At 39.5% G+C, this 25,630-nt stretch overlaps 1 protein-coding gene across 7 annotated transcripts in view; it reads right to left on the reverse strand.

The window, feature by feature from the left end:
* NTNG1 (netrin G1) overlaps positions 1–25,630 on the reverse strand; it is a 334,190-nt gene that overhangs the window by 74,407 nt on the left and 234,153 nt on the right. For all 7 annotated transcript variants that reach the window (XM_060624623.3, XM_060624627.3, XM_060624629.3 and 4 more), the window contains exon 4: positions 9,884–10,056. In XM_060624623.3, the coding sequence (XP_060480606.1) occupies positions 9,884–10,056 (173 nt within the window). The remainder of the gene's footprint in view (positions 1–9,883; positions 10,057–25,630) is intronic.

Below are 25,630 nucleotides of genomic sequence, written 5' to 3' on the forward strand. Positions count from 1 at the left end.
CACCATATCTCATTCCTTTCTGTATTTCTAGTATCTGCCTGGGACAATGCCTGGTACAGAAAAGCTGCTCAAAGTATATTTGAGCAAAACTTTATCACTTGTTACCAAAACGGTTTCTATCAAATGAAAATACTTTTGGCCATAATATGATCTTGTCCCCTATAAAATGTTCAACTGAGATATTTCTCAGAGTTCAGAGTTAATGGGTACTTTTGTTCTCTCTGAACATTTACTTCATTCTGATAGCCAGAGTTATACGATATTCCTTGCCTTCTAGAAAGTGTAGTGGCTCAGAACACAACCTGGTGCTCAACTGGGTAAACTCATTTAATATTTGGCTTATTTGCCTTCCATTCCTTCTTTCACATCTTTTTTTAACCCTCTATTTGGATACTCTTATTTGTATTTGTCTTTTCCCCTAAGCCACCCAAGGGAAAGTACAGATTTTGTGGAGGTCTAAAGCATATTCAAATCTGGGAGCTCTCTTTGAGAAAAAGAATATTAACTTTAAAATATAAAATTAAAGATAAAATTTATTTTTTTAAGGTTAGAAGGATTCTGATGAGGAATTCTAAAACTCAAGCTTCATTAGGTTAAATCTCACCTCTGAAACAACCTCAAAAATACTTGGGAAAGATAAACAGATGATAGGTAGACAGACAGGAAGCACGATACCAGGTAGGCTAATTCAGAAAGAGTAATTTAAAAATGAAGAGCAGACAGGGAGTTAAGAAATAATCTCATCGAGCTTTTCATTTTAGAAAAGAGGAAACTGAATGCACAAAGAGAAGAAAGAGAGAGCCTTGCCCAAGTCAACACCTTTAAATTCAACATTGGAACAGTTAATTCCTAATCCTTGTCTGATTAGACACTGCTGAACTTGCACTGAGGAAATGAAGCACAGGTATGCATGAGTTTGAGAGGAAGGTTCTGCAATACATGGTATATGAGTTTAATACTCCTGCTTCTAGAATAGAAAATGCTCCTTCAGTCAGAGATACACACAGACACGTTGAATAAGCCAAAGGGTTTCGTGTATCAAAAGAATGAGAAGGCACTTAGGGCTAGTCCTTCCTCAACTGGCCCTTCCACTCCTGTATTTAGTTTAATGTTTGTTTTAAAGGAATTTGCTACAATTAGGGGGATGAGAACTTAGTAGAATTATACAATCATTTTCTTCTTCCCGTTCTCCTCTTTCTCCTCCTCCTTCTCTTTCTGTTTTCAATTTTACTAACCCTCCCACCAAGTAAATGGCTAAAGGGGGCATAGTTAAGCAACATGATGGAGATCGCAAAAATAAACATCCTAATCTTCCAAAGCAGATTAATGCAGTGCTAAGAGTCATAACTCCTTCTGAGAATCAATGCAAAGTCGGCAGCTTTTCATCAAGAGGAAATCAGAAGGGACACAGATTTGGCATGCCTCAAAATGAGAGGAAATATTACCACTGTTGTGATAGATGGTTTGAAAAAAGCCCATCAAGTAGATGGCTAGATCTTCAGGGGAAGCCAGGCTGCGGCCATCGGGAGCTATAATTTCAAAAAACCCAGTTGAAGAAGAGGTGGGTGATGAGGAAGAAAACACTCTGCAGCCTCATTTGTATTCTGGGGGAATAATTTCCAATGTCCTTCCAGCCCTAAACCTTGGTCCCACTGTGTTAATAGGAGGCACAGTGAGTTGTCTGCCGGGAACTTGAAAGTAAAGGAAATAAGGTTGCCTTTATAGAATTATAGTGTGAAATCACCATATAAATGATCCAATCAAAGATAGCTAAAGTCATCTTACAACAGAAGGACCTGAGTGTATGTGATTGACTTGACATAGGTGACATCAACCTGATGTAGCCTATTGACAGATCTGAAGAATGGAAGAATGGTCAATCAGAAGGGGGAGGCCTAGAAAGGAGCAGCATCCCAAGGCATATGGTAGCACTGCTGGCCCAGCACTGTTTCAGGAAGAGGGAGGGGCAACCTGAAAGCTTTCAGGTCTGCAGTGTTCTGTTGGCATTAAGGAGGCTGACTCTGTGGCAGGATGGATGTGTCAGGATGTTTCAGTCTCATGTTATTAGCATTAGAGTCATTTAAATTTCCTGATGCCATGCTCACCAAGCAACCTTCTGATTATTATCTGGCTCTGCAAGGAGTCTCAATTACAAGGAAGAGAATACACTGGTCATGAGGACTTAAATATTCTGAATACCATAACAGTTATTTCATATTCTACATGAATAAGCTGGGACCTGGACATAATTTATCTCCCTACATAGCTGTTATCTCCAAAAGGAGGATTTACACATCCGGCTGGGATGAGTCCATGTGTTAGATCTCAGTGAAATTATAATGACAATAGCATCTCATTCCGTTGTGTGCTTACTATGTGTCTGCCTCTGTTCTAAATACCTTACATGCATTTGGGGCACCCGGGTGGCTTAGTTGGTTGAGTGCTGACTTCAGCTCAGGTGATGATCTCATAGTTTGTGAGTTCGAGTCCCGCTTTGGGCTCTGTGCTGATAGCTGAGAGCCTGAAGCCTGCTTGGGGTCTGTGTGTCCCTCTTTCTCTACCCCTCCCCCACTCGTGCTCTTTCTCTCTCTCTCAAAAATAAAATAAAAAACATTAAAAAATGTAAATACCTTACATGCATTAATCCATTTAATTTTAATGACAACATTATGAGGTCAACACTCAGGTTTATTCTATGGATGCGAGAAACTCAAAAACAAACAGCTTGCCTAAGATCATCTCTTAAGGAAACTGATTTGAATCCAGAGATCCAGGTTGCAGAGCTTGCACCTGTAACAACCACTCTATACCATCTCTTAATTTATTTTAGGTCCCTATCTCTTATCTCCAATCTTCAAACAACAACTCTGAAAATTAAAAGTTTTTTTTTTCTCCCAAATTTACCTCCAGCACAACATAACATGCTCTGAACTAATTTGGTGGTAAAACCTGAGTGAAAGGGGCATGAGGTGAGAATAATCAGAGGTTTGCTGCAGAAATATTACAATGTTTTCAAGTGGTGCTACCTCATATTGTGCTGTGAAAATGGTTATAATATATGTCTACAATATATGTATTACCTTTTAAAATCCCAACAGTTTTGAATTCCAAGTCATATTTGGTCCCATGAGCTTCAGATAAGGACTGTGTGGATTGATGGTTATACATGAATAATTTGGTATTCTGGTTTTGTATATTGGGCTGACAGCTTGGCATGCATATATATATATATATATATATATATATATATATATATATACACATACATATATATATGGCTCTGAGAGGAAAGTCCTCTCTTGTGCTGTAGAATCAGGGGTCTCAGCCTGAAAGGCTGGTGGGCAGAATCTGACAGTGCTCAAGTCAGTGAGGCCATGAATGACATTTGCGGAAGTCTGGGAAGCTCAGCCAGCCAATGTGCCATCTCTAGATGGTCAGATGGGTTATGAGTACCCTTGAAAAAAAATGAGTCTTTTTCCTGTTGTATTTCCTCCAAGATGGCTGGCTCTTCCTGTAGGAGATTGAAGACCTTTGTGTTAGAGCTGCTGAGCTGTGAAGACCATACATTCCAGGAGACAGGGGAAAATGGATGGGAGGTCAATGTACCGCATGCACATTACAGCCTTATTTAGGTTTTCTTAGTCATTTACAAAATAGTTAATTCCACAAGCATTTATAAAGGCCAGAAATACAGTATGGTACTGTTCTTAAATTGCTAACATTTTAGCTCCTGAAGTCATATAGACCTGAGTTTAAATCTTATTCAGTAAATCAGGACACTATAGATGCTGGAGAGGATGTGGAGAAACGGGAACCCTCTTGCACTGCTGGTGGGAATTAAAACTGGTGCAGCTGTTCTGGAAAACAGTGTGGAGGTTCCTCAAAAAACTAAAAATAGATCTACCCTACGACCCAGCAATAGCACTGCTAGGAATTTACCCAAGGGATATAGGAGTGCTAATGTATAGGGGCACTTGTACCCCAATGTTTATAGCAGCACTTTCAACAACAGCCAAATTATGGAAAGAGTCTAAATGTCCATTAACTGACAAATGGATAAAGATGTGGTTTACACATATAACGGAATACTATTTGGCAATGAGAAAGAATGAAATCTGGCCATTTGTAGCATTGTGGATGTAACTGGAGGGTATTATGATAAGTGAAATAAGTCAGGCAGAGAAAGACAGACACCATATGTTTTCACTCTTATGTGGATCCTGAGAAACTTAACAGAAGACCATGGAGGAGGGGAAGGGGGAAAAATGTTACAGAGAGGGAGGGAAGCAAACCATAAGAGACTCTTAAATACTGAGAACAAACTGAGGGTTGATGGGGGTGGGGGGAGGGGAAAGTGGGTGATGGGCATTGAGGAGGGCACCTGTTGGGACGAGCACTGGGTGTTGCATGGAAACCAATTTGAAAATAATTATATTTTTAAAAAGTAATAAATCTTGTTCTGTGACGTATTTGCTGTGTGACCTTGGAAAAACTTACTTAGTGATCTTTGTGTGCCTGTGCTTTCTTATCTGTCAGATGGAGATAAAAATAGCACACACCCCATGAGGATTGTTATAAGAATTTAATGCAAGAAAGCACTTCACAAACTATAAAAGCCTGGGGTAAACTTAATAAATAGAAGCTACCATTATTATTATTACAATCTTGGTCATAGAAAGTCAACCAACTGTAAGTGTACACACGTTATCAAAAATCTAGAGCGAAAAGAGCAGTTAATTTTGCGTGGGAGAATCTAGGTAGGCTTCACTGAGGAGTTGACATTGAGGAGCAGTTTTGAAAAAGGAGAATTAAAATAGAAAGTGAGAGAAAGGCAATTTGGAGAAAGGAATAAATTCAGTGTCCAGCATGTGGACTTTGAGATCTTCATAGACAGCTGGAAAAACCAGTGTGGATTCATTAGAGCAATTCTAGGCTGTAATTGGCTGATTACTATCAAACCAATAATACTAAGAGCTAAAACCACAGGAATAGACAGGAATTGTAAGGAAAAAAAACTGCAGACTGAGAAGAAGCAGGGGTGGGGAGCTTGAAAATTGAAAGCAAGGGCAGATGGGGAGTCTCTGAAGGCAAAGAAATAACAAACAGAAGTCTAGGAAGAGAAGTAGGAGAGACCAGGTTTAGAGAAGACTGACTTGTTTAAGCAGGTGTCAGAATGTGCATACCCCAGTGGAGAACAGAGGAAGTCATTAAACTTTAACCTGAGAAGCAATATAGTACAATGTGCAGTCCTTGGAGTCAAGATATATGTGGGTTCAAATCCTCCTGCTCACCCTGACTAGTCATGGAAACCTTAATACTCATCCTCAGTAGTCTGCAAAATCCACGTCTGTAAAATGAAACTAACAGCATCTACCTTATAAGAATGTTGTGAGTTAAGAATGAGCTAATGCATGTAAAGCACTTAGGAAATTGTCTGGATAATGACACACACATGTGTACACCTGGGAAAATATAAATTGGTCAATGTGAATTTAATACTAGAGAAAATAACAGAACAATCATCAAATTATTTTCCATTACTCAGAGGAGACCTAGATATTGTGTAACAATTCAAGTTGGATTTCTGAAAAAACAAATAATGTCAATGTCAGACCAATTTAATTTTCTTTCTTTGAAGAATATTAGACTGTGTAGGTAAGAAGAAAGTGAAAGATTGAATACAGTGGAACTAGATGGGCTTTCTGTCTGTCTTCATGACATTTCTATCACTAGGCTGTAGAAATTGTTTAGTGCAGCAGATTCCCCCAAAGAGTGTTTTACAGAAAGTTATTAAATGTTCCATGAACAGTTAATTTTGGGAAACTAGGGGTAAAATAGGTTACTTTACTATAGGATTCTCAAGTTTTTAATAAGGTAATATGAATATCTTAAGAGTCAGTATAGTTTATAGCATTTTCCAAACTTATTTGACCATGGAATTCATTAAAGGGTCATAGAACACACTTTGGGAAGCAGAGGTGTGGATGGTATTGTACTATCTTTCTTACAGTTATAGTTCTTAAAAGTTAATTATTGAGTTTTTAGCATATATATGTAGAAAAATATTGTGTTATTCCACAGGGATCAGAAATTTAAAGATGTGGTACTTAATACTTTTATTCATGAGCTGGACAATAGCAATCAAGTGAATCATGATGAAGCATGAAGTTGGACAGAGTTGCCATCTACTTTGAAGACAGAAAAGAAATTTAAAGGACGCTGAGAATACTATCAAAAATAGAATGAAGATCAATGGGGAGAAGATGCCTTACAGAGAAAACATAAGCTTTGTAGAAAAACAAGGAAAACATTCTGATATATATATTTGGCTTTAAAAGACCAAGAAGAAAACACACTGGTCTTGAATAAAAAACATGGTGAATAAAAATATAATCACAAGAATTATTACTTCTGCCTCTACCAAGCCTATGGCAGTGAAAAGCATAGGGAAATGTGATGTGTCTCACAGATTATAGGGGTGGCTCTATTTTAGAATGTTGGGGATCTGTATTCTTCTCTCCTGGCTCTACATGCTCCTTACAAAAGTGGCCTTGGAGATGCTCCAGAATTCAGGACTTCCAAAGTCATAAAATTCCCAGCAAACTCCTGGTTTACAGTACCTCTGGGTGATGGGTTAATTGTCTGTGAATGGAGATCTTCTAATTTTCTAGTTTAATGAAGTTCTCTTAGTTCTTTTGCTGAGAGTGGACAGGAATTGACTTTCCTACTAAAAAATTACTCTGGGGCACCTGCGTGGCTCAGTCAGTTAAGTGTCCAACTCTTGATTTCGGCTCAGGTCATGATCTTGTGGTTCATGAGTTCGAGCCCTGCATCAGGCTCTGTGCTGACAGTGCAGAGCCTGATTGGGATTCTCTCTGTCTCCCTCTCTCTCTGCCCTCCCCTGCTCTCACTCTCTATCTCTCAAAATAAATGAAAACTTAAAAATTATCCTGGCTGCTGACATTCTGCTAAATCAAGAGATTATCCAGATTGCATAGCCTTTCTAAGCCATTGAGGAGTTGATGTTGAGGGCTCAGAGATTGTAGCCACTCTTTTTTTACTTCTTAGGTTTTGTACTTTTGTATTAGGATATGACATATCCTAAGTGTTCCTCTTAAATAACTGATCTGTGATGCACCACCTAGAGTTGTGTGTGTGTGTGTGTGTGTGTGTGTGTGTGTGTGTGATGCACACAAAAGCACGTATGCATGTGTGTAAGAAAAAGCCGGTATGAATAAGAATCACAACAGTGCCAGAGTCTTGTGCTTGGCTGACATTTTCACACTAAAAAATTAGATGACTTCTAGGGCAAGCAACCCCATAAGAGACATGAAAATCTTATTATATGAAAAAGGATGATGATGTTAACCTGGAGAAGAAAAGAAACAGGGATCATATATTCTTTTACTACTTAAAGAGAAAAAAACCCACTGGAAATTAGGAGATAATATTGATATTAATAAATAAGTTTTATAACAATGAAACTGTCCAATAATGAACAAGCATGCCTTATGAAAAAAATTCCAAAATCAAAATTATTTTTGAACACTTATTTGGTGACAGGTGTTATGCTGAACACATTACACGCAGTAGGCCATTCAATTCTCTCAAAATCCCTATGAGGTAAGAACTGTTATTATTTTCACATTACAGGTGGGAAACAAGTGTTGGAGAGGTTAGTTTAACTTTTTCAAGGTCACACAGCTAGTGAATAGATAAACTGTATTTGATCCTGGAACCTGTGTACTAAACCACTGAATTGTTTATTTCCATCCTTGGACATTTTAAAGCACAGTCTGATGTATCAGAAATTTAATTTAAGGGGTTCTTTCCACTGTAAGGCTTTTCCATTGCAAGACTGAACCACTGCAGTCATCTCTAAAATCTTTCATTTAATTTCTGCATACTAAAGACTGAAAGAAACATTGACTTGAGCCCCCTTGGGCATTATGACCCCTGTCATCTTCCTACTGTAACAAAGATGGGGAAAAGTCTGCAAGTATAGAAAAGGCCAGTTGAAGACTAAGGGGTTGATAAGCGATAGAATCCACAAAGAAAATTGGAAGAGGTTGCATTCCTTTGGCCAGGGAGTAATTGGTGATCTTCTGCAATGTGCAAAAGATGATGGGTAGGTAAATCATGTCCATGGAGAATACAAGAAACCCATCACAGTGAGAAAGCTTGGCTAGCACAAGAAGCTCTTCCCAGTGAAAAGGTCTTGAAATAAACAAGACTTCGAAGCTCAGTTACAAGCAGAAGAAGTCATGTTAGAATAGCAACCAATGCCATTAGTAGCAGCCCACTCCAGCTGCCTTTCTGGTAGCCTTGTTAAGCTGGTCAGTCCTGAGGATGAGCTAGAAGGCTGGCAGGTGTCTGTGAACTTTCCTCTGTTCCATCTTGTCCCACTAAAGAAGCAGCAGACACCAAAAATGAAATCTGAGCCACTTTCATTTTGGGAAACCTTTAAAGTAAATATGACAAGTGTGGTGATAGGGACCCTTGGTAGGCAGCCACAGGGTCTCACAAACAAATAACCTTTTGATTCCTTCTGAATTCATGAGTCTATGGCCCTGAACAATTGAGGATGGCCAAAAGAGTCTCTGTGAATAAAATCACCTTGAAAAATCAACATTTCTGTTCAATAGAGTTTTATGTATTAATTTTAGGAGCTAGACTGTCAATTTTTCTTTAACCCAGAAAGAAACTGAATACCCTTACAAATAGGGATTTTTAAAAATCTTTTGAAGAATTTTTTTTCTGCCTCATAGAAATTTGATCATAATTTCATGCCCCCTTACTTCATGGCTTGTTTCTCGCTTCATTACTCTTACATTTAACTTGATAAGGTCCTGGTTCCTGTGATACTAGTTTTTAGATTTTGGTTTCTCACAGCTGCTGCTTTGAAGTACCTGATAACATTCTTAGCCTTGCACAGAGTGAGTGGCTTTTCAAGCCCTCATTCTCCCACTGCTCACTGTCCTGCTATTTCTGTTATTTCTCACTTACTAGGTATATTCTCAACCTCACCCCTCCTCTACTTTTGAAAGAGGGCAAACCTTTGGCTTTTACAGGTGGCTAATCGGTCCACCCATGGAATTGGGCAGTTTATTCTGAAAGTAATCATTTCTCTGCCTGAGTGTGTCAGAGTGTGTTTTCCTATGGATGTTCAGGGATTTTAGTGGGGCATACACATGAGTGGTAATGGGGCACCTGTTATGGTTCCTGTAAACACAGATAAGGCCAATGCTCTTTTCACATACACACAGACGTTCCTTAACTTAATGTAGCACCTGCAAGGCCTACAATCACACTCTGTGTCAAAAGGTGACTTTTGCTAACAGGATCCATGCCAAGCATGACCTCAACTGCTGGAATTTGGAAAAAGCCAATTATTTCACTGGGCATAGCTAAGGCTATGCTAAGATCAGACAGGGAAGCATCTTCTGGACAAAGCATCTCTCAGGTTACCCAGTAGGGGAAATGGGATTATAAACATTTAGAGAATTTCTGGAGTTGTTTATGGTTAAAATTAAGTTACCATTGGGAGTTTTGAATGCTGTCGTTATTTTAATTGGAAATTAATTTGGTGGAGAAAAACAAACATCTCCTGTTTCATCCACTTAGCAAAATTTCTCCTGATTTCCTTCATTTCCCAACACATTTGATGTGAATGTTGGAAGACTGAATTGAACAGATGAGCCAAGTGTGAAAATGTGCTTACAAGTGGTAAAATAGGGACTAGAGCTTCAGCTGCATTTTGAAGAGGAATGGGACAACGGTAAGAATAAAAACAAAAAAAGCACAATCGCAAGTGAAATTGAGCAGAACTCTCAGTTCATCTCATCGTGCACAAAATATGGTGCTACAGAGCAAAGCTACTCACAGGTATTTGCAGTGCCCTTGGGGATGGGGAGATAGGAGCCTGGACTCCAAGGCCGGCCCTGATAATTCTTCTTGCATTTCCCACAGTCTGGACCTGTAGTGTTGTGCTCACATTCACAGGTCAATTTGCTGTTGTCATACACACACACAGTGGCGTGGAGATTACATTTGCACCTAAAGAGAGGAGAAACAAGAGTTCATTGTTAAGTCAAGTTGGTGATCACAGAGGCTTTACCCATCTATCTCCTGGGTGGTAGTTCTCACACCCTGCTGTGCTTGGATACCCACAAGCTCTTGGCAAAATACAGATTTGGAGGCCCTACCCTCAGAATCTTTTCAACAAGTGCCCTTGGGGGAAGAGGTGGGGTTATGATACAGTCTGTCTCCTCCCACACTTTGAGGAATCCTAATACCAGTCAGTCTGTTCAATGGGGACCTGAATATGAGGTAAGACAACTGTGCTAAAAAATCAAGGGCTTTCCAACAGGTATCCAACTACTTAGGGAGCAGTTTTCCTATAATATTATCAAAACTATGACGATTTCATCTGGGTTTGAAGAACAATTTTATCTTCTGTTTTTCCTTAAATCAGAAAGGCAATCTTTCTTTGTTGAAAAGGAAATGTAACCATTAAGACAATTTGCTATTCAGACCATTTTATAGACCCAAGGAGGTCATAATAAGATATTCATATTCCGGGCTCAAAAATGACCTTACCCCAGATCCAAAGTTTTCTCACCAAGGCTTCTACCCAATCTGAGTAGTCCTTAGATTCCTCCCTCACAGCAAATAAGACAATTACAAAGTTCTCTCAGGAATGGTTCAAATGACTCAGAAAAAAAATGCTTAGAGGCCTAGAAAACAAAAACCTATATGTGGCTGGGTTATTGCCTTTGGTGCCTATGAATAAAACTGTGATCTATGAGAGGCCACAATGAAATATGCAATTTCCACAAAAATGCATCCCCCTATCCAAAATCCTGGACTGTAAAATTGCAAAGGCCAACTGGATATTTGTTGAGGTAGCAGATTATAAATTGTAACTTCTCAAGCACAGGTCGCATCCTGTGGAAAAGTAAAACCTAGGTTGACAGGATGACCATGGCCAGAGGCCAGAATAGTGTATGCAGGACGCCATGCATCCACGCAAAGGGGAGAGCTAGGACACCCAAGCTGAAGGATAAAGGGTCAAGGTATGTCAGAGTCAGAATCGGGAAAATGTAATTTGTGTGTGTGTGTGTGTGTGTGTGTATGTGTGTGTGGGTGTGTGTGTGTGTGAATTTTTAAATGAGTCTGGCCTCTCCCAAGAAGTAGGACAAAAATATAGAAAGCCAAATTTCATAAAGACAAAGAAATATTGTCGTGCTTTACATTTGTTTTCCTTTGTGGAAAGTGTCATGAATTAGAAAAGGTAACAGTAGTCTTTCTTAGGTAGGAAAATAAGGTTCTTTAAGAACTGATGTGGGTTTCTATGTTGTCTGTACAGCAACATCCAAGGTTCTCCCTTGTGCACTGATGATCTGTTTGGTAGGCTGGCCCACACTTATGGCAAGGAAGCAAAGGAATGGCTAAGACCATTACTGAGAGCTGTTGGGTTCTCTTCTAACCAAAAGGCGTGGCCCCTAAAGCAATGCCCACCCTGCCCCCCTCCCTCAAACCTCCCTGGGTAAAGACCACACCTCAGCTTCCTCAGGGGTCTAGCACAATTCGTAATACTTGTAGCTACACTCTGCCTTCTGTATACTTATAAATTGTAGTAAATTGAACGGCTGCTGTTTAAACAATACCTCTTCAACTTAGATACATAAACAAAACCTTTAAAATTAACATGTATGCAGTCTCATAAAAAGATAAGAGAAAAATAATTCGGTTAAGTGAAATAGTGTTTAATTATGAGCTAGGTCTTACAGCAATCTCCTCTATGCAGGGAGGGAGTCAATTGTGCCAAGTTGTATATGGAAGGATCTTTATCCATCAACATTAGCACCTTTATTTATGGGTGTGTTTGTATATATGGAAGATGTTAGAAACCTAAGTGATAGAAGCACCAGCTTATACTGATTTAGCACCCTATCTGGTGTTAAAAATTCCAAATGGGGAAAAGAATAATGTGACCCCAAAGGATATGCTGGTTTCATGTAGGAAGACCAAGAATACAAGAAGTAATTGTAGGTTGGATTAAATGTCTTGTAACTGTTAATGCCTTCATATACTTGTAGTCACTTTCTGTGTTACAGGCAATTTCCATTCTAAAGACCTTATATTTGCTGAGAAAATATTCTTTGAATAACAAAAGAAGGTGAAAGAGGAACGGATAAATGTTTAATCTTATTTCTCTCAGATTTCTTTCAATTAATGGTTCATCCTCACCTGTCCAAAAGCTAATCATTCAAAGGCTCAACTCAATTCAAACTCTTCCCAATCACCTATGCTACCAGTGTAGGCACCCTGAGCTCTATTCTTCTGATCCCCTTAAATGCTTCTGTGTATTTGGTTTTGTCAGTTGTTCCTTAAGGCTCTTTGAGCTTTTAAAATGTTGACTCATTGCACAAATCTCTCCCATCTTAAGCGGGGGTGGGGGGGGTGGGGGGGTGGATATCTATCCTGTACTTCTTTTCTACCTTGTCTTCATTTCCAGCTACTTCTTTAACAATCTCCTCTCCCTTCTTGAGTTTCCTGTACTTGAATTTTCCATTTTCTCATCTCCCACTCACTCTCTCTCACCACCACAACCTCTCTTGCCATGACCTCCTTGTTGAAAATCCAATGGATACTTCTCTTTACCTCATTTGACCACCCAAGGGTATTTGAATCTCTCCCTTTGATTGAGGTATTGACTACTCCCTTTCTCCTGATACTTTGTCCTCACTGGATTCTCAAGTGCATTTTCAGAACCTTCTTCTGTGTGTTCTTTTTATATGCTGTTCTTGGGGTTCTGGCTCAGAACCATCAGCCTAAGTGAGTCTTTTCAGACACTCTTACAAAAGGCCGTCCCTTCAATTTCCTCTGTGGTCCTTAACTACCTTTGGGTTACAGCAAACTTGCATTCTAAAACAAACTTCCATAATCTTCCCCACCCTGAAATAATAAGCACATGAAAGATAAGCTTTAACATTTGAAAACATTTTAGGAGATTCAGAGATTCTCTGTTACCCACAGAGATTGATAGAACCCTTCCCTCCACTAATTACTAGGTGAAGATTACCTGATTGACATATTGATAAATTCTGGATCTATCATGGATCTCTCTCCTGGGCATGTCAAACTCCACAGATCCTGAACTGAAGTCTGAGCCTCTCTTCCCCACTGACTCCTCCTTCTGAGATGTCTGTCTCAGTAAACTGTATCACCTTTGAGGCAGTTGGTTAAGAATGCCTCTCTTCCTTTCCTATCACATCTAAGTTGTCATTGCTCCATCTCTCACCAAATTCTGGAATTCCTTCCTCTTTGATAACTCTCAAATACACATGGTTCCAGCCACCCATTGTCACTGCCCTAGTTAAGCTTGTCATCATCTCTGATCTGCTTTATTACAATGGCTTCTCAACAGACCTTACTGCCTCCAGTCATGCTCCTCTCTAGCCCAGTCTCAACACAACAGTCAAAATAATCCTTTACACAAAAATATTGGGGTCACTGTGGCTTAGAACCATTTAAAGACTTGTCACTATTCTCAGAATAGAGTCCAAACTCTGTCATGTGGCCTCCAAGTCCCTTTGAAGTTGGTGTCTTCTCCCTTCTCTAGATTCATCTGCACTGCCAGCAACACTACTTAGTTTTTCAAACTTTGCCTTCAGGTAATCTTATAAGCTGTTCCTTCTGCTTGCAACATTCTGCTCTACCATTTCTATTCCTTTCATCTGCAAAATTCTTACCATTCAGGTGTCAACTTGGAAATTTCCGTGTCTGACTGCTAACTGACATTCAAAAAACATCTGCTGGTCAATTATCTGAGTGCTTCTCTGACCCACCAGAATACCTTTCCCATGTGCTCCTGGGACACTGGGTCAGGCCAGTCACATGATAAAGCCCACACTATCTCTGCCTTAGACATAGGCTGCATTCTCATAGTTTCTTCTTCTAGCATGTTTACTAGAGTAAACTCCTGGAGGCAGCAGTCATGTTTGCCTTATTTATTGCAACATCCCCAGCACATGTCAAGGTGCTTGGCACGTAGTAAGTACTTAAAAAAAAAAAAAAAATATATATATATATATATATATATATATATTTGACAGATAAACAAATGATTGTTAAACAAGTAAACTCTCTGAAAGCAGGAACTTCATGGGTCTTTTCTACTATGTCTAGCACGGTAATGGACTAAAAACAGAATTAATAGTATTGTAATAAATCAAAAACTCCTTGACATGTGCTCAAAACTACCACATGCCCTTATCATTGGTTTACATAACTAACCTCATAATGGGCAAAGAGAACTCTATAAAATTGGTAAGACCTTGTAAACACTATTCAAACTCCAGCTAATTTGCCAAATGCTGGAAACCTAACACAAGAAAAAAAAAAGCCCGAAAATAAATGCCTCAAAGACTCAGGAAAACCACAGTTTAGAGGAGAAAGAACAAGATAAAACAAAAACAAAGCATTTGTGTAGCATAATTATTCTGGAATGTTCATCTTTTGGCTTCAACTTCTCATGGAAGAATGGCCACCTGGTTCAGGTTCAAGTTTGGCAATCTTGCTTGAGTTCTGGCAAAAACTGGAACTTGTCTAGTATTCATTCTGCTGACCTAGCCTAGCTTCTGGACTGTGTTTCCTCCATCCTGGTGATGACTGTTGTACCTGGGCAGCACAGGTGAAAGTGGACATTGAGGTACCACAACACTGGCTGGTATTTGAAAATGATTCTCTTTCCTTCTCTACAGCTTGGTTTATTTGCATCAGCCCATTCCAACCAGCCACTAAGATTCTTTATTTAGAGCCCCTGCCAGAGTATCTTTTCCTCCAGCAGAAAAAAAAGAAGAAATGGATGTCACAACGCCAGGAAATTGCTCTCAATTCCTGGGAATATGACCTCCAGCCTTGTGATGGGATGGAGGTCAGATTTCCAGGGCAACCACTTGTCTCTGACAGATTCATTATCTATTTCCATGGTCATCCAGCTCCCACGTCTACCATTACATCAGGCAGGGAAGGAGCTGTACAAATGGAGACCTAACAGGCTTTGCTAACAGTGAAATATCTGATGTTCTGGAGAGCTAAAACCTATTCACTGATTCTGTTTACACACATAGAACTCACACCAAGACACTCTAGATGGAATTGACTTGCTTGTACCTCAAAGATCCACTTGTGCATAAGTGACAAACTACATACACTGTCAAATAAAGGCATTGCTAAGACGGACTTACAAAAAAAGCGAGCTCTGTTCTTTGATGCGAGTGATGAAAACCAGTGTATTCTTGCTTTCAACCAGGTCTGCACTTCCTGTATTTTAGTGACCAGCTGTCATGAGTCAATTTAATCCTGCTTATAAAAAGGCTCCAACATTTAGATGTGTGCCACCTGCCAGTAGGTACGAAAAACCCATACAGTCTGCCTGGTTTTTTTTTCAAGATAATTTAATATATTTATTCTGGGAAACATGTTATCCACCAGAATTTCCTGTGAGTTAGAGATCTATATATATAATCTATCACTAGTGTTTCAAATAGAGGCACCAAGACACAGAAGTTTGAAACTGGCCCTTTCTGAAGCAAAACAGGAAGGAAAGCCAGGCTTGCTGCTTTGCAGGTCAGGGATTTGACTACTTTTGTGCCAGAGGAGGATTCACCATGAAGCGAATGAAATTTAGCATCACGGCCTTTTCAGGGCCTTAAGGAGGACCCTAGCAATGCTCTCATGTGGTCATGTGCTTTTGTATAATTTTCACAAATAAGATATTTTTGCATTTTTTAAGTAGTGAAGGCTTTCCCTTAATGAGAGCACCCTTCCATTCCCAAAGGTTGTAAATTTTGGGCACGACAAAACCTGGCTCAGTCTCTGGTTGCACCCTCTGGCTTGGATTGGCAGCAGCCACACAAATGCTTCTAGAAAATGAGTTCGCACAAACACTGGAGCTTTGAAGATGTCTTTTTCAAAAGGTGATAAATTACAAAATGCCTTTCACATATTTTTTATGCCTCTGCAGCCCCTTGACCTTTCTCTTTTCACTTTGACACATGAATTGTTGGTTTCTACCTCAACAGATTATTTGAAATAGGAGACCCGCAGCAACATAATTTAGAAATTATGAGTTATTGATTATTAAGTCAGATAGCCTGGGTTCAAATCCCACCTTTGCCACTTGTGAGGCCATTGGATAAATGACTTCACAAACACACACGTAAACAGAACGTGTGGAATACTTCCAAGTAGCGGGAACGGTGCTAAGCATTTTTTTTTGTATAGTTCACACGGACCTCACAATAATACTGCGGGATTGGCATTAATTATAGATGATGTATTTGCATATTGACCAGCTAAGAAACCAAACCCATCTCTCTAGCTAGAATGAGACGGAACAGAGATTTAGACTGTGGGCAGCCGGCCTCCAGAACTCTGCTCTTACCACCAAAAGTGGAAGGCTGTCTAAGTATGGCTAGGTCTCAGCTGCCTCGTCTGTAAAACAGACACAATAAATGGATGTGTTTCAAAGAACGGTTTTGGGTATTGAATAGATAATGTATGCGTGCCTTTAGGATAATGTCTGACACAAAATTCTTAATAAATGTTATTACTTCTATAGTCACTACTGCTACTACCACGACTGAAATGGGCTTATTCATTCTGTAAGACTTAATTAATAACATATTCTTGGGTAGCACCATGAGAGGGCCCATGGGATTCAAAACCAGAAGATGACAAAGAGTCCTAATGTCCAAGAACATACAATTTTTGAGTAAATAAGATGAAATACACATAGACTACAAACCTTCAAGAGGGCAATACCGAGAATGCCAGGGACCATGGGAACAAGCCCCAGGTGAAAAACATTATATACCTGGGGCATTTCATGTTGACTATTATTGCTAAGCTGCTTCTCTTACAGTGCAGAACCGGGATGCAGACTAGTATACAAGGCTGACTTAAAAACAACAGCCATAGCTATGTCCTATTGGCACAGAAACAAACAGGCGCCACAAGCCTGAAAGACCCCAGCTCCAAAAGACACCAATAAACTGTCTTAGTTGCTTGCCAAAATCAACCAGTCAGGACAAGGCACTTTTCTATCCTTTATTAGCATAATGGACCTGGCAACTTTCAGGGGACTTTATATAAGCAGGGCCTCCCCTTTGTTTGGAGAAGCCAGCCTAACTCCTGTGTGTTCGTGATGTGTCTCCTTCCAGCTAGAGCTATAGCCCCAATAGAGCCTTGCCTGTGCCTTGGTCTGGCCTCATTTCTACCGTTGTGGGGCCCAAGATCTGGACTCCAGTAACAATGCTTGATCTAATCATGACAATATAGGAAAGTAGGGTAGTAACACTCACTTGTCCCTCCACTGATAATGCTGTATTTGCACAAAACAGAGGGACAGCCCCTAACGCTGAAGGCGGGTAGAAGAAAAAAAACAACACTTAACCACGTCCTAATATAGATCTGGAACTGTGATAGATGCCTTATGTATGTTATTTCACCTCCTCCTCATTACCACTGGGAGAAGGAAGTATAAGTATCTGTAATTTACAGATGTGGAAAGTGTGGTGAAGAGCAGTTAAGTGATTTGCTCAAAGAAGCACTTCTGGTAAGTGGTAGTCAAGAGTCAATTCCAAAGGCCAGGTTTGAGCTAGGACATCAGTCTATTTGAGGCAGAAGAAAGCAAATTGGTTTGTAGAAGGAGAATTAGACTCATGGTTCCCAACAGCGATATTAATACTTCTACTAACACTTGCTACCTAAATTGAGGTCCCTGGATCAGCAGTTTCAGGATCACCTGAGGGCTTGTTAAAAATCTCAGGCTTTTCCCAGACTTGCTGAAGAAGAATCTGCATTTTAACCAGATGGCCAGGTGATTTATATGTAGAGTAAGGGCTAGAAGCACTGCTGAGTCACCAGTGTGTCAAAATCCTGGTGAACAGGGGTGCCTGGGTGGCTCAGTCGGTTAGGCGTCCGACTTCGCTCAGGTCATGATCTCACGGTCCGTGAGTTCGAGCCCTGCGTCGGGCTCTGTGCTGACAGCACAGAGCCTGGAGCCTGCTTCAGATTCTGTGTCTCCCTCTCTGTCTGACCCTCCCCCGTTCATGCTCTGTCTCTCTCTGTCTTAAAAATAAATAAACATTAAAAAAAAAATTAAAAAAAAAATCCTGGTGAACAGGAAAACTAAAATCATGGGTGTGATCCATATACAAACCTTACTTCTGCCTATATTCTGCTGGGCAGTCTTTGGCTTAAAATCTGAGTAGTACTAAGGTGCTAGCTGTACTCACAAACTGAATTGACCATTTTTGTTTGTGAATTCTGTCAAGGCTATCAATCTGCAGATTCATATATCACAGAATACTTAAATAATTCAACTATATTAAAAACTGTTTATACTTACTAATCAAAATCGTATTTCTATCCAGAATATATAAGGAGCTCTTACAACTTGAATAATAAAACGACAAAAAAAAAAAAAGTTAGAAAACGTGTAAAGGATCTGAATAGATAGGTCTCCAAAGAAGATTTATACAAATGGCCAATAAGCACAGGAAAAAATGCTCAACACCATTAGTTATTAGGGAAGTGCACATTAAAACCACAATGAGTTACCACTTCACATCCACTAGGATGGTTATAATTTAAAAAGATGGTAAACACTGATGATGATGTTGGTAGGAATGTAAACTATAAAAAAATTTTAATGTTTATTTTTGAAAGAGAGAGAGAGAGAGAGAGAGAGAGCAGGGAGGTGCAGAGAGAGAGGGAGACACAGAATCCGAAGCAGGCTCCAGGCTTTGAGCCATCAGCACAAAGCCTGACACGGGGCTCAAACCCACAAACTGTGAGATTATGACCTAAGCCAAAGTCCGACGCTTAACCGACAGAGCCACCCAGGCGCCCTGGAATGTAAACTTTTTTAGCCACTTTGGAAAACAATATGGCAGTTCCTCAGAAAGGTAAACATAAAGTTATCATAGGATCCAACAATTCCACTTCTAGGTATTTACCCAAGAAAATTGAATACATGCCCACAAAAAACCCTGTACACAAATGTTCATAGCAGCATTATTCATAATAGTCAAAAAGTGAAAACAATCCAAACATCCATCAACTGATGAACGGAGAAAGAGGATGTAGTATATCCATATAATGGAATATTATTTGGGAGGAAAAAAAAGGAATGAAGTACTGGTACATGTTACAATATGGAAAAATCCTTGAATACATAATGCTAAATCAAAGAAGCCAGACACAGAAAGCCACAAAATGTATGTTTACTTTTGTATGAAATACTCAGAATAGGCAAATCTATACAGATAGAAAGTAGATAAGTGGTTTCCAGGAGCTGGGGGAGGGGCATACTGACAGTGACTGCTGATGGATGGGGTTTTCTTTTAGATTGATGGTAGTGTTCAGGAACTCAATAATGGTGAGCGTTGTACAACTTTTTGAATATACGAAAAACCACTGAATTGTACATTAAATAAATGAAAAAGTAAACTAAAAAAATATGGTATTTGTCCACAGAGATGGCAGAAAAACGGTGGATAAGAGTTTGGGCTCTGAGGTCAAGTAGTCTGGCTTTAGCTGGAACTTAGGCAAGTTCCTTAAGCTCATTTTATTCCTCTGTAAAATGAGGATAATTAAAATACCTACCTTAGGGGTTGTGGGGGCCTTAAATGATAGATTACAATACAGCAGAGACTGCTAATTGATGTATCTTTTCTTTTTCCATACCACTACAGTGTTAGCTGGGTGCACAGTCACACGTATTAAGACTATGTTTCCCAGCACCTCCTCTAGCTAGGTGCGGCCATGTGACTATGTCCCACCATTGGCATATTAGTGGGAGTGATGTCTGTGTGTGACATTCCTGTTGGACTACACTCCTTCCTCCATTTCTAATTTACTTCATGGAACACGAATGTAGCGTTGATCCACTTTGGACAACATGGACCATGGCAGTAACCATGACTAGTGGAACCTGGGGCCTCAGGCAGCCTTCACTGCGGTCATAGGGAGGTAGGTAAAGATAGAGCCACCATTCCAGCCATGGAGGACCTACCTCCCAAGAGAAAGGAGAGAGAAAAAACTTCTACTTTGTTTAAGGCTCTTATTTTTTTTTTAATATATGAAATTTATTCTCAAATTGGTTTCCATACAACACCCAGTGCTCATCCCAAAATATGCCCTCTTCAATACTGTTTAAGGCTCTTAGAATGTGAATCTATCTTACACACATCTGAACTTATATTTGAGCATAGCCCCTGGCAAGTAAGCAGGTAATAATTATAAGCTATTACTATTATCACTTCTATCTCATAGCAAAAGGCCAGATTTTCAACTATCAAATGGGTCTGCTGATCCTGATCCCATGAAGAAAGAGAGAGCTCAAATCTTTCCAGCATTCTCCTACTCCTTCCTCCATTAATAAAACCTGCTAATTGCCGTCTGACAGTAGTTACCACTGGTGAGCAAAAATGTTTTCAGAAGATTTATTGTTATAAACTATGCAATGGCCAAAGTTCGATGTGAAATAGATATCTACTTACAACAATTTTTGGAAAGCAGCCACACACTAACATACTAACAAAGAGTCTGGGCATCTAACTTGGGTTTGCATTCCTGTATTATAGGAGAAGCATAGAAGAAAGAGAGGCGCTAGGACTGTAGGTATCCGCCCTGCAAACCCAGAGGACAGATTTCCACATAGCTTTTGAGCTCATTCTTTCACAATATATTGAGTATCTAATATGGCCCCATGTTGATGGTGGCTTTCCTGTCCTGAGGAAACTAATTGAAAGAATTAGTTTTGAAAAGTTATTGGTACAGATCTTTTTTTTCTTTTTTCTTTTTTTTTAAGCAAAGAAATATACAGTTACACAGTTTTCTCCAGGAGTGTGAAATAAAGCCTGAGACCCTTATCAAGTTCTTCACAGACACTGGGATCTTACCATCTTTTAAAAAATATGTAATTTATTTGCTCCAAAAATTGATGGAACAGGGGCTAGAAATCCTTCTTGTACATTTAAGCAATAAATGACTTAGACATCCTTATGACATTTAAGAAACCCTCTAAAATTACACTTAAATCTTGCTTGAAACCCTAAACCGACCCGTAGTGAAACCTCAGATTACATGACTCGCTAAACTACTGGTTCTTTTAGATAATCTTAAAAATAGCTCTTTTCTATTTCTAAAGCTTGCCAGGGAGACTAGCATACCATGACTGTAAAATAAAATAAAAATAGGAGCTTATAAATTTGAGATAATGCATTCTCTAAGATTGGAGTAGGTATATGATGGTGCTCTGTGACCTGTTTATTACACTCATGAGGAATCTGGTTAGACAAGAGGTGCTGAAGGATAAAAGACATAACAAGATAATTATCTCAATTGAGACTGCCACTGTTCTCTGCACAACCAATCAATCTGGAGATTGGGAGGTAAAGAGCTTGTTAAATTAAAACTAAACTAATCCAAGGCCAATTAGCAACTAACAGATGAACCTAGATGTTTAATATATCCATGGTGAACCTTTCCATTCTAATTCTTTTTGAGAAAACAGAAAATTTAGGGGTCTCCAGTTCCAGAAATAGAGATGATCATTGTTCAAGGAACCAGATAAGAGAGACAGGGCAACATGGTGTTAAGAGCTTGGACTCTGGAGACAAAGGGTCTGATGTCAAGTCCTAGCTCTGCCATGAATCTGGTGGGTGTCTCCATCTGAGTCTCAGTTTCCTCACATATATTTTTGGACTGTTATTAGTACCTATCACATAGAATTGCTATGATGATTAAATGAAATAGTTCACGTAAAGTATGTATCACAGATTCTGGTAAATACTAAGTATTCAAGCTGTTATTATGGAGAGAGATGGGAAATTCATGGCTTGGCCATCTAAAAGTCCTTTTCATCCCTTTCTCTCTTGTTTTTTTCTACAAAACATGTGAGAAAACTACAATACTCATTTCCCAGGCTCCCTGACTCTATGGTTGACCATGTTATATAGTCTGACCAGTGGGATGTGACCAGAAGTCACTAGGTGGGGTGTTCCGGAAGGTTTTTATTTTTATTTATTAATTTATTTATTAATTTATTCATTCATTCATTCATTCATTCATTTATTTTAAAGTTTATTTATTTATTTTGAGAGACAGAGAGAGTGTGGGGGCGGGGCAGAGAGAGAGGGAGAGACAATCCCAAGTAGGCACCACACTGTTAGTGCAGAATGCCATGCAGGGCTCAAACTCGAAAATGGTGAGATCATGACCAGAGCTGAGATTGAGAGTCTGACGCTTAACTGATTGAGCCACTCAGGTGCCCCTTGAAAGTTTTTAAACAGGGACAGCTTAAAAAGAATCATTCCTTCCCCTTTCTTTTTTCTTTTTTCTTTTTTTTTGCCCCCTTTCACTTTGCCATTTCTTCCTTCTTGTCTGGGATCCAGACAGAAATGCTAGGGGGACTCCAGGCTTTGCAACCACAAGAATGGAAGTTCCATTTAATGATGGGTAAGCGGGAGGCCAGAAGGAAACTAAGGCCTGATGGTGCTCTTATACCCTGAGCCCCAGCCTGCCCACCTCCCATGTGTTCTCACTTGAAGAAAACACACTTCACCATGTTTAAGGCAGTCAGCTATCCTGTTTTTGGAAACCAAATATATTCCTGATATAAGAAGCCATTATAAAGGTTGTTGATGTAATCAAGTTATTATTTTCACACATATTCATCCATTTTGCGGTTTACAGTAAACAACTGCTAAGTTACATTTCTTTTTTTCTCTTTATAGAACTACATAAGTGAAATATTTCTTTCACCTATTTTTTACTTCCAGTTGATTTGGACTATACTATGATAATTTCTTATATACTTCTTGGATTAAAAAAATATAATTCTCCTTTTTTCTAGGAGAAACTGGGACAAAAGAAAAATAGGACAGGAATAAACCTAAAGTCCTCTTGTGCTCTGCAAAGCCACACCGTTCAGTAAAACTCTGGCTATAGACCTAAGAACCCTCTGACACTGTAGGATTCCGCTATCAGGTTAGATTGTCAGGTAAGCTTGGGGGCCTTTTAACTAAGTACACTCATCCATTCAAAAAAGGTCTTATTTCCTCAAATAGTTACAGTAGAGTCTGATTAAAAACGAACCAGGCTGAATAAACAGTTTTATCACATAAAAAATAAAGTCACACCTGTGCAAAAGAATACACTACAGCAACCTGATTCTATATTTTTACTTTTCACTACAAAATTTGAGAGGAAATTGAATTAGATTCCCATGGGTGGTATGCAAAATTGGGGGAAATAGCTTTCTTCTAATTCTCCCTTTTCTGAGAAATAAAATAATATCCAATAGAGAAGGGTACACCTAGCAAAGCCTTTATTTTTTTCCCCTTATTTGGTGGCCTACTTTTGTCAGCAAGCCTTGAAAAAGTTGAAGTTTAAAAGTAAAAAAAAAAAAAAAAAGAAGATAGAAGAGAGAGAGAGAAACAGAGAGAGACAGACACACACACAGAGAACGGAAAGAAAAAAAAAAACCCATCTGTTAAAAGAGACTGATCTTACTTGCTGTGGCCGATGACCTGAACTGTATGTCACTTAAGATTAGACACAAAGGCTTTAAAGCAAAGAAATAAAGAACTCTGAGAATAGAAATGAAGAACAGCAATGAACTCTCAAAAGATCCAACAGATAGGATGTGGTCAGGGAAAAATAACCAGATGGTAGCTACGAGATTAATAATATTGTCCCCATCACCATCTCTTCACTTATATAATGAAATATTCAGAGGTGGGGTCTGCACCAAATGTATGAGAAGTGAGGTGTCGTGAGAAGTGAAATTTCAAATAATGTAATATGGATCATGGTCATATTTTAGAGTTAAGTGATAGGTGATCAAGAGACCCGGGCTTAATCACTAGGTGATTCACTTTGGGTGGGTTACACTGGCTTGAGGGACTAATTTCCTTGAATTGTGAAAAGTTTGGTCTGTGCTTGAGAAAAGGCTTACGTTGGCTGTGTGATTTACCCCACCTCTGGCAATATCTAAACTGAAATGGGGGTGCACATTGCAGTTTTTGCACCCCCAAATTCCTACTTCTTTTTCCTTTGGTAACAACGCTGTGGGGCTGCCCTTTTTCATCTTCATGTTGGGAGGTCGAGGTGGGGGATTCCAACCTACAGCTCCAGGGATGAGCAGAGAGGCTGAGCTCAGCCTACCAATCCATTCCATCTTCTTGGACACATGATGATTGGCTCAAGGATGGGAGTAGGACCTAATCCCTGTGAAAACGGACCCTTGGGCCTTTGCTGAGAGTATGAGGGTAAAAAAAGTCCTGTTCCTTGTGGTACTGATACCCTGGTAGCAGGTGGCCTGGAACTGCTCATGGCCATCTTGTCCACGACATGGAGAATCTCAGCCTAGAATAAAGCCAAGACGGAGGAGAACAAGCCAAGAGATAGGGACAATATCCTGATGACTTTGTGTAGCTCATGCTGTCAGCCTGTCTGAATCTAACTGTGTCCCAGATTCCTAACTATGTGAGCCAAAATAGTCTCTATTTTGTTTAAACTAGTTTGAATTACTTATTTATTTATTTTTGGCACTAGCAACCAAAAGATCCTAATACAATATGCCATGTTAGTTCCCCATGATTCTTCCACCTCCCAAAATGATTGAACTAGACTGGACCTATTACCCATAAGCAGTCATTACAGAAATTGCTCAACAACCCAAAATTTATGGCCTGGCTTGGAAAAGTCTGGCCAACCAGATTTTTCTGCCAAGGATTTAGACTTGCAAAACAGACATATGTTATCATTAGGAGGTAGGCATTAGAATATGCTGGATAATTTCAAAGTATGCTGGTTCTAACCTTACATGATTTTTATAAAAAGTGTTTTGTTTTGTTTTTGTTTTCTGTAAAATGAACTGACTTTTTAAGTTAAGGTGCAAAAATCGTGCTGTATTTTGGAGTAGAAAAGACCTAGATTTGAATATCCCTATGATCACTTTTAAACTCTTTGACCTTAAGCTAGTTCCTCACCTGTAACATAGAGATGAAAGTGAATGACTTTGTTAGGCTTTATTTTATTTTATTTTTTATTTTTTAATTATTTAATTAATTTAATTTTATATCAATGAAACTAAGAGCTGGGTCTTTTTCTCTTTTTTTTTTAATATTTTTTTTAACGTTTTTATTCATTTTTGAGACAGAGAGAGACAGAGCATGAATGGGGGAGGGTCAGAGAGAGGGAGACACAGAATCTGAAACAGGCTCCGGGCTCTGAGCTGTCAGCACAGGGGCCCGATGCGGGGCTCGAACTCATGGACCGCGAGATCGTGACCTGAGCCGAAGTCGGCGCTCAACCGACTGAGCCACCCAGGCGCCCCTGGGTCTTTTTCTCTTAATGTTTATTTATTTTGAGAGAGAGTGTATATGTGTGTGTGTGCCTTGGGGAGGGCAAAGAGAGAGAGAGAGAGAGAGAGAGAGAGAGAGAGAGAGAGGGAGAATCCCAAGCAGGCTTTGTGCTGTCAGTGCAGAGCATGATGCAGGGCTCCATCCCATGAAGTGTGGGATCATGACCTGAGCCGAAATCAAGA

Source organism: Panthera onca, chromosome C1 (assembly GCF_046562875.1).
Source record: "Panthera onca isolate mPanOnc1 chromosome C1, mPanOnc1 haplotype 2, whole genome shotgun sequence".
In the NCBI taxonomy this organism is placed as follows: Eukaryota; Metazoa; Chordata; class Mammalia; order Carnivora; family Felidae; genus Panthera; species Panthera onca.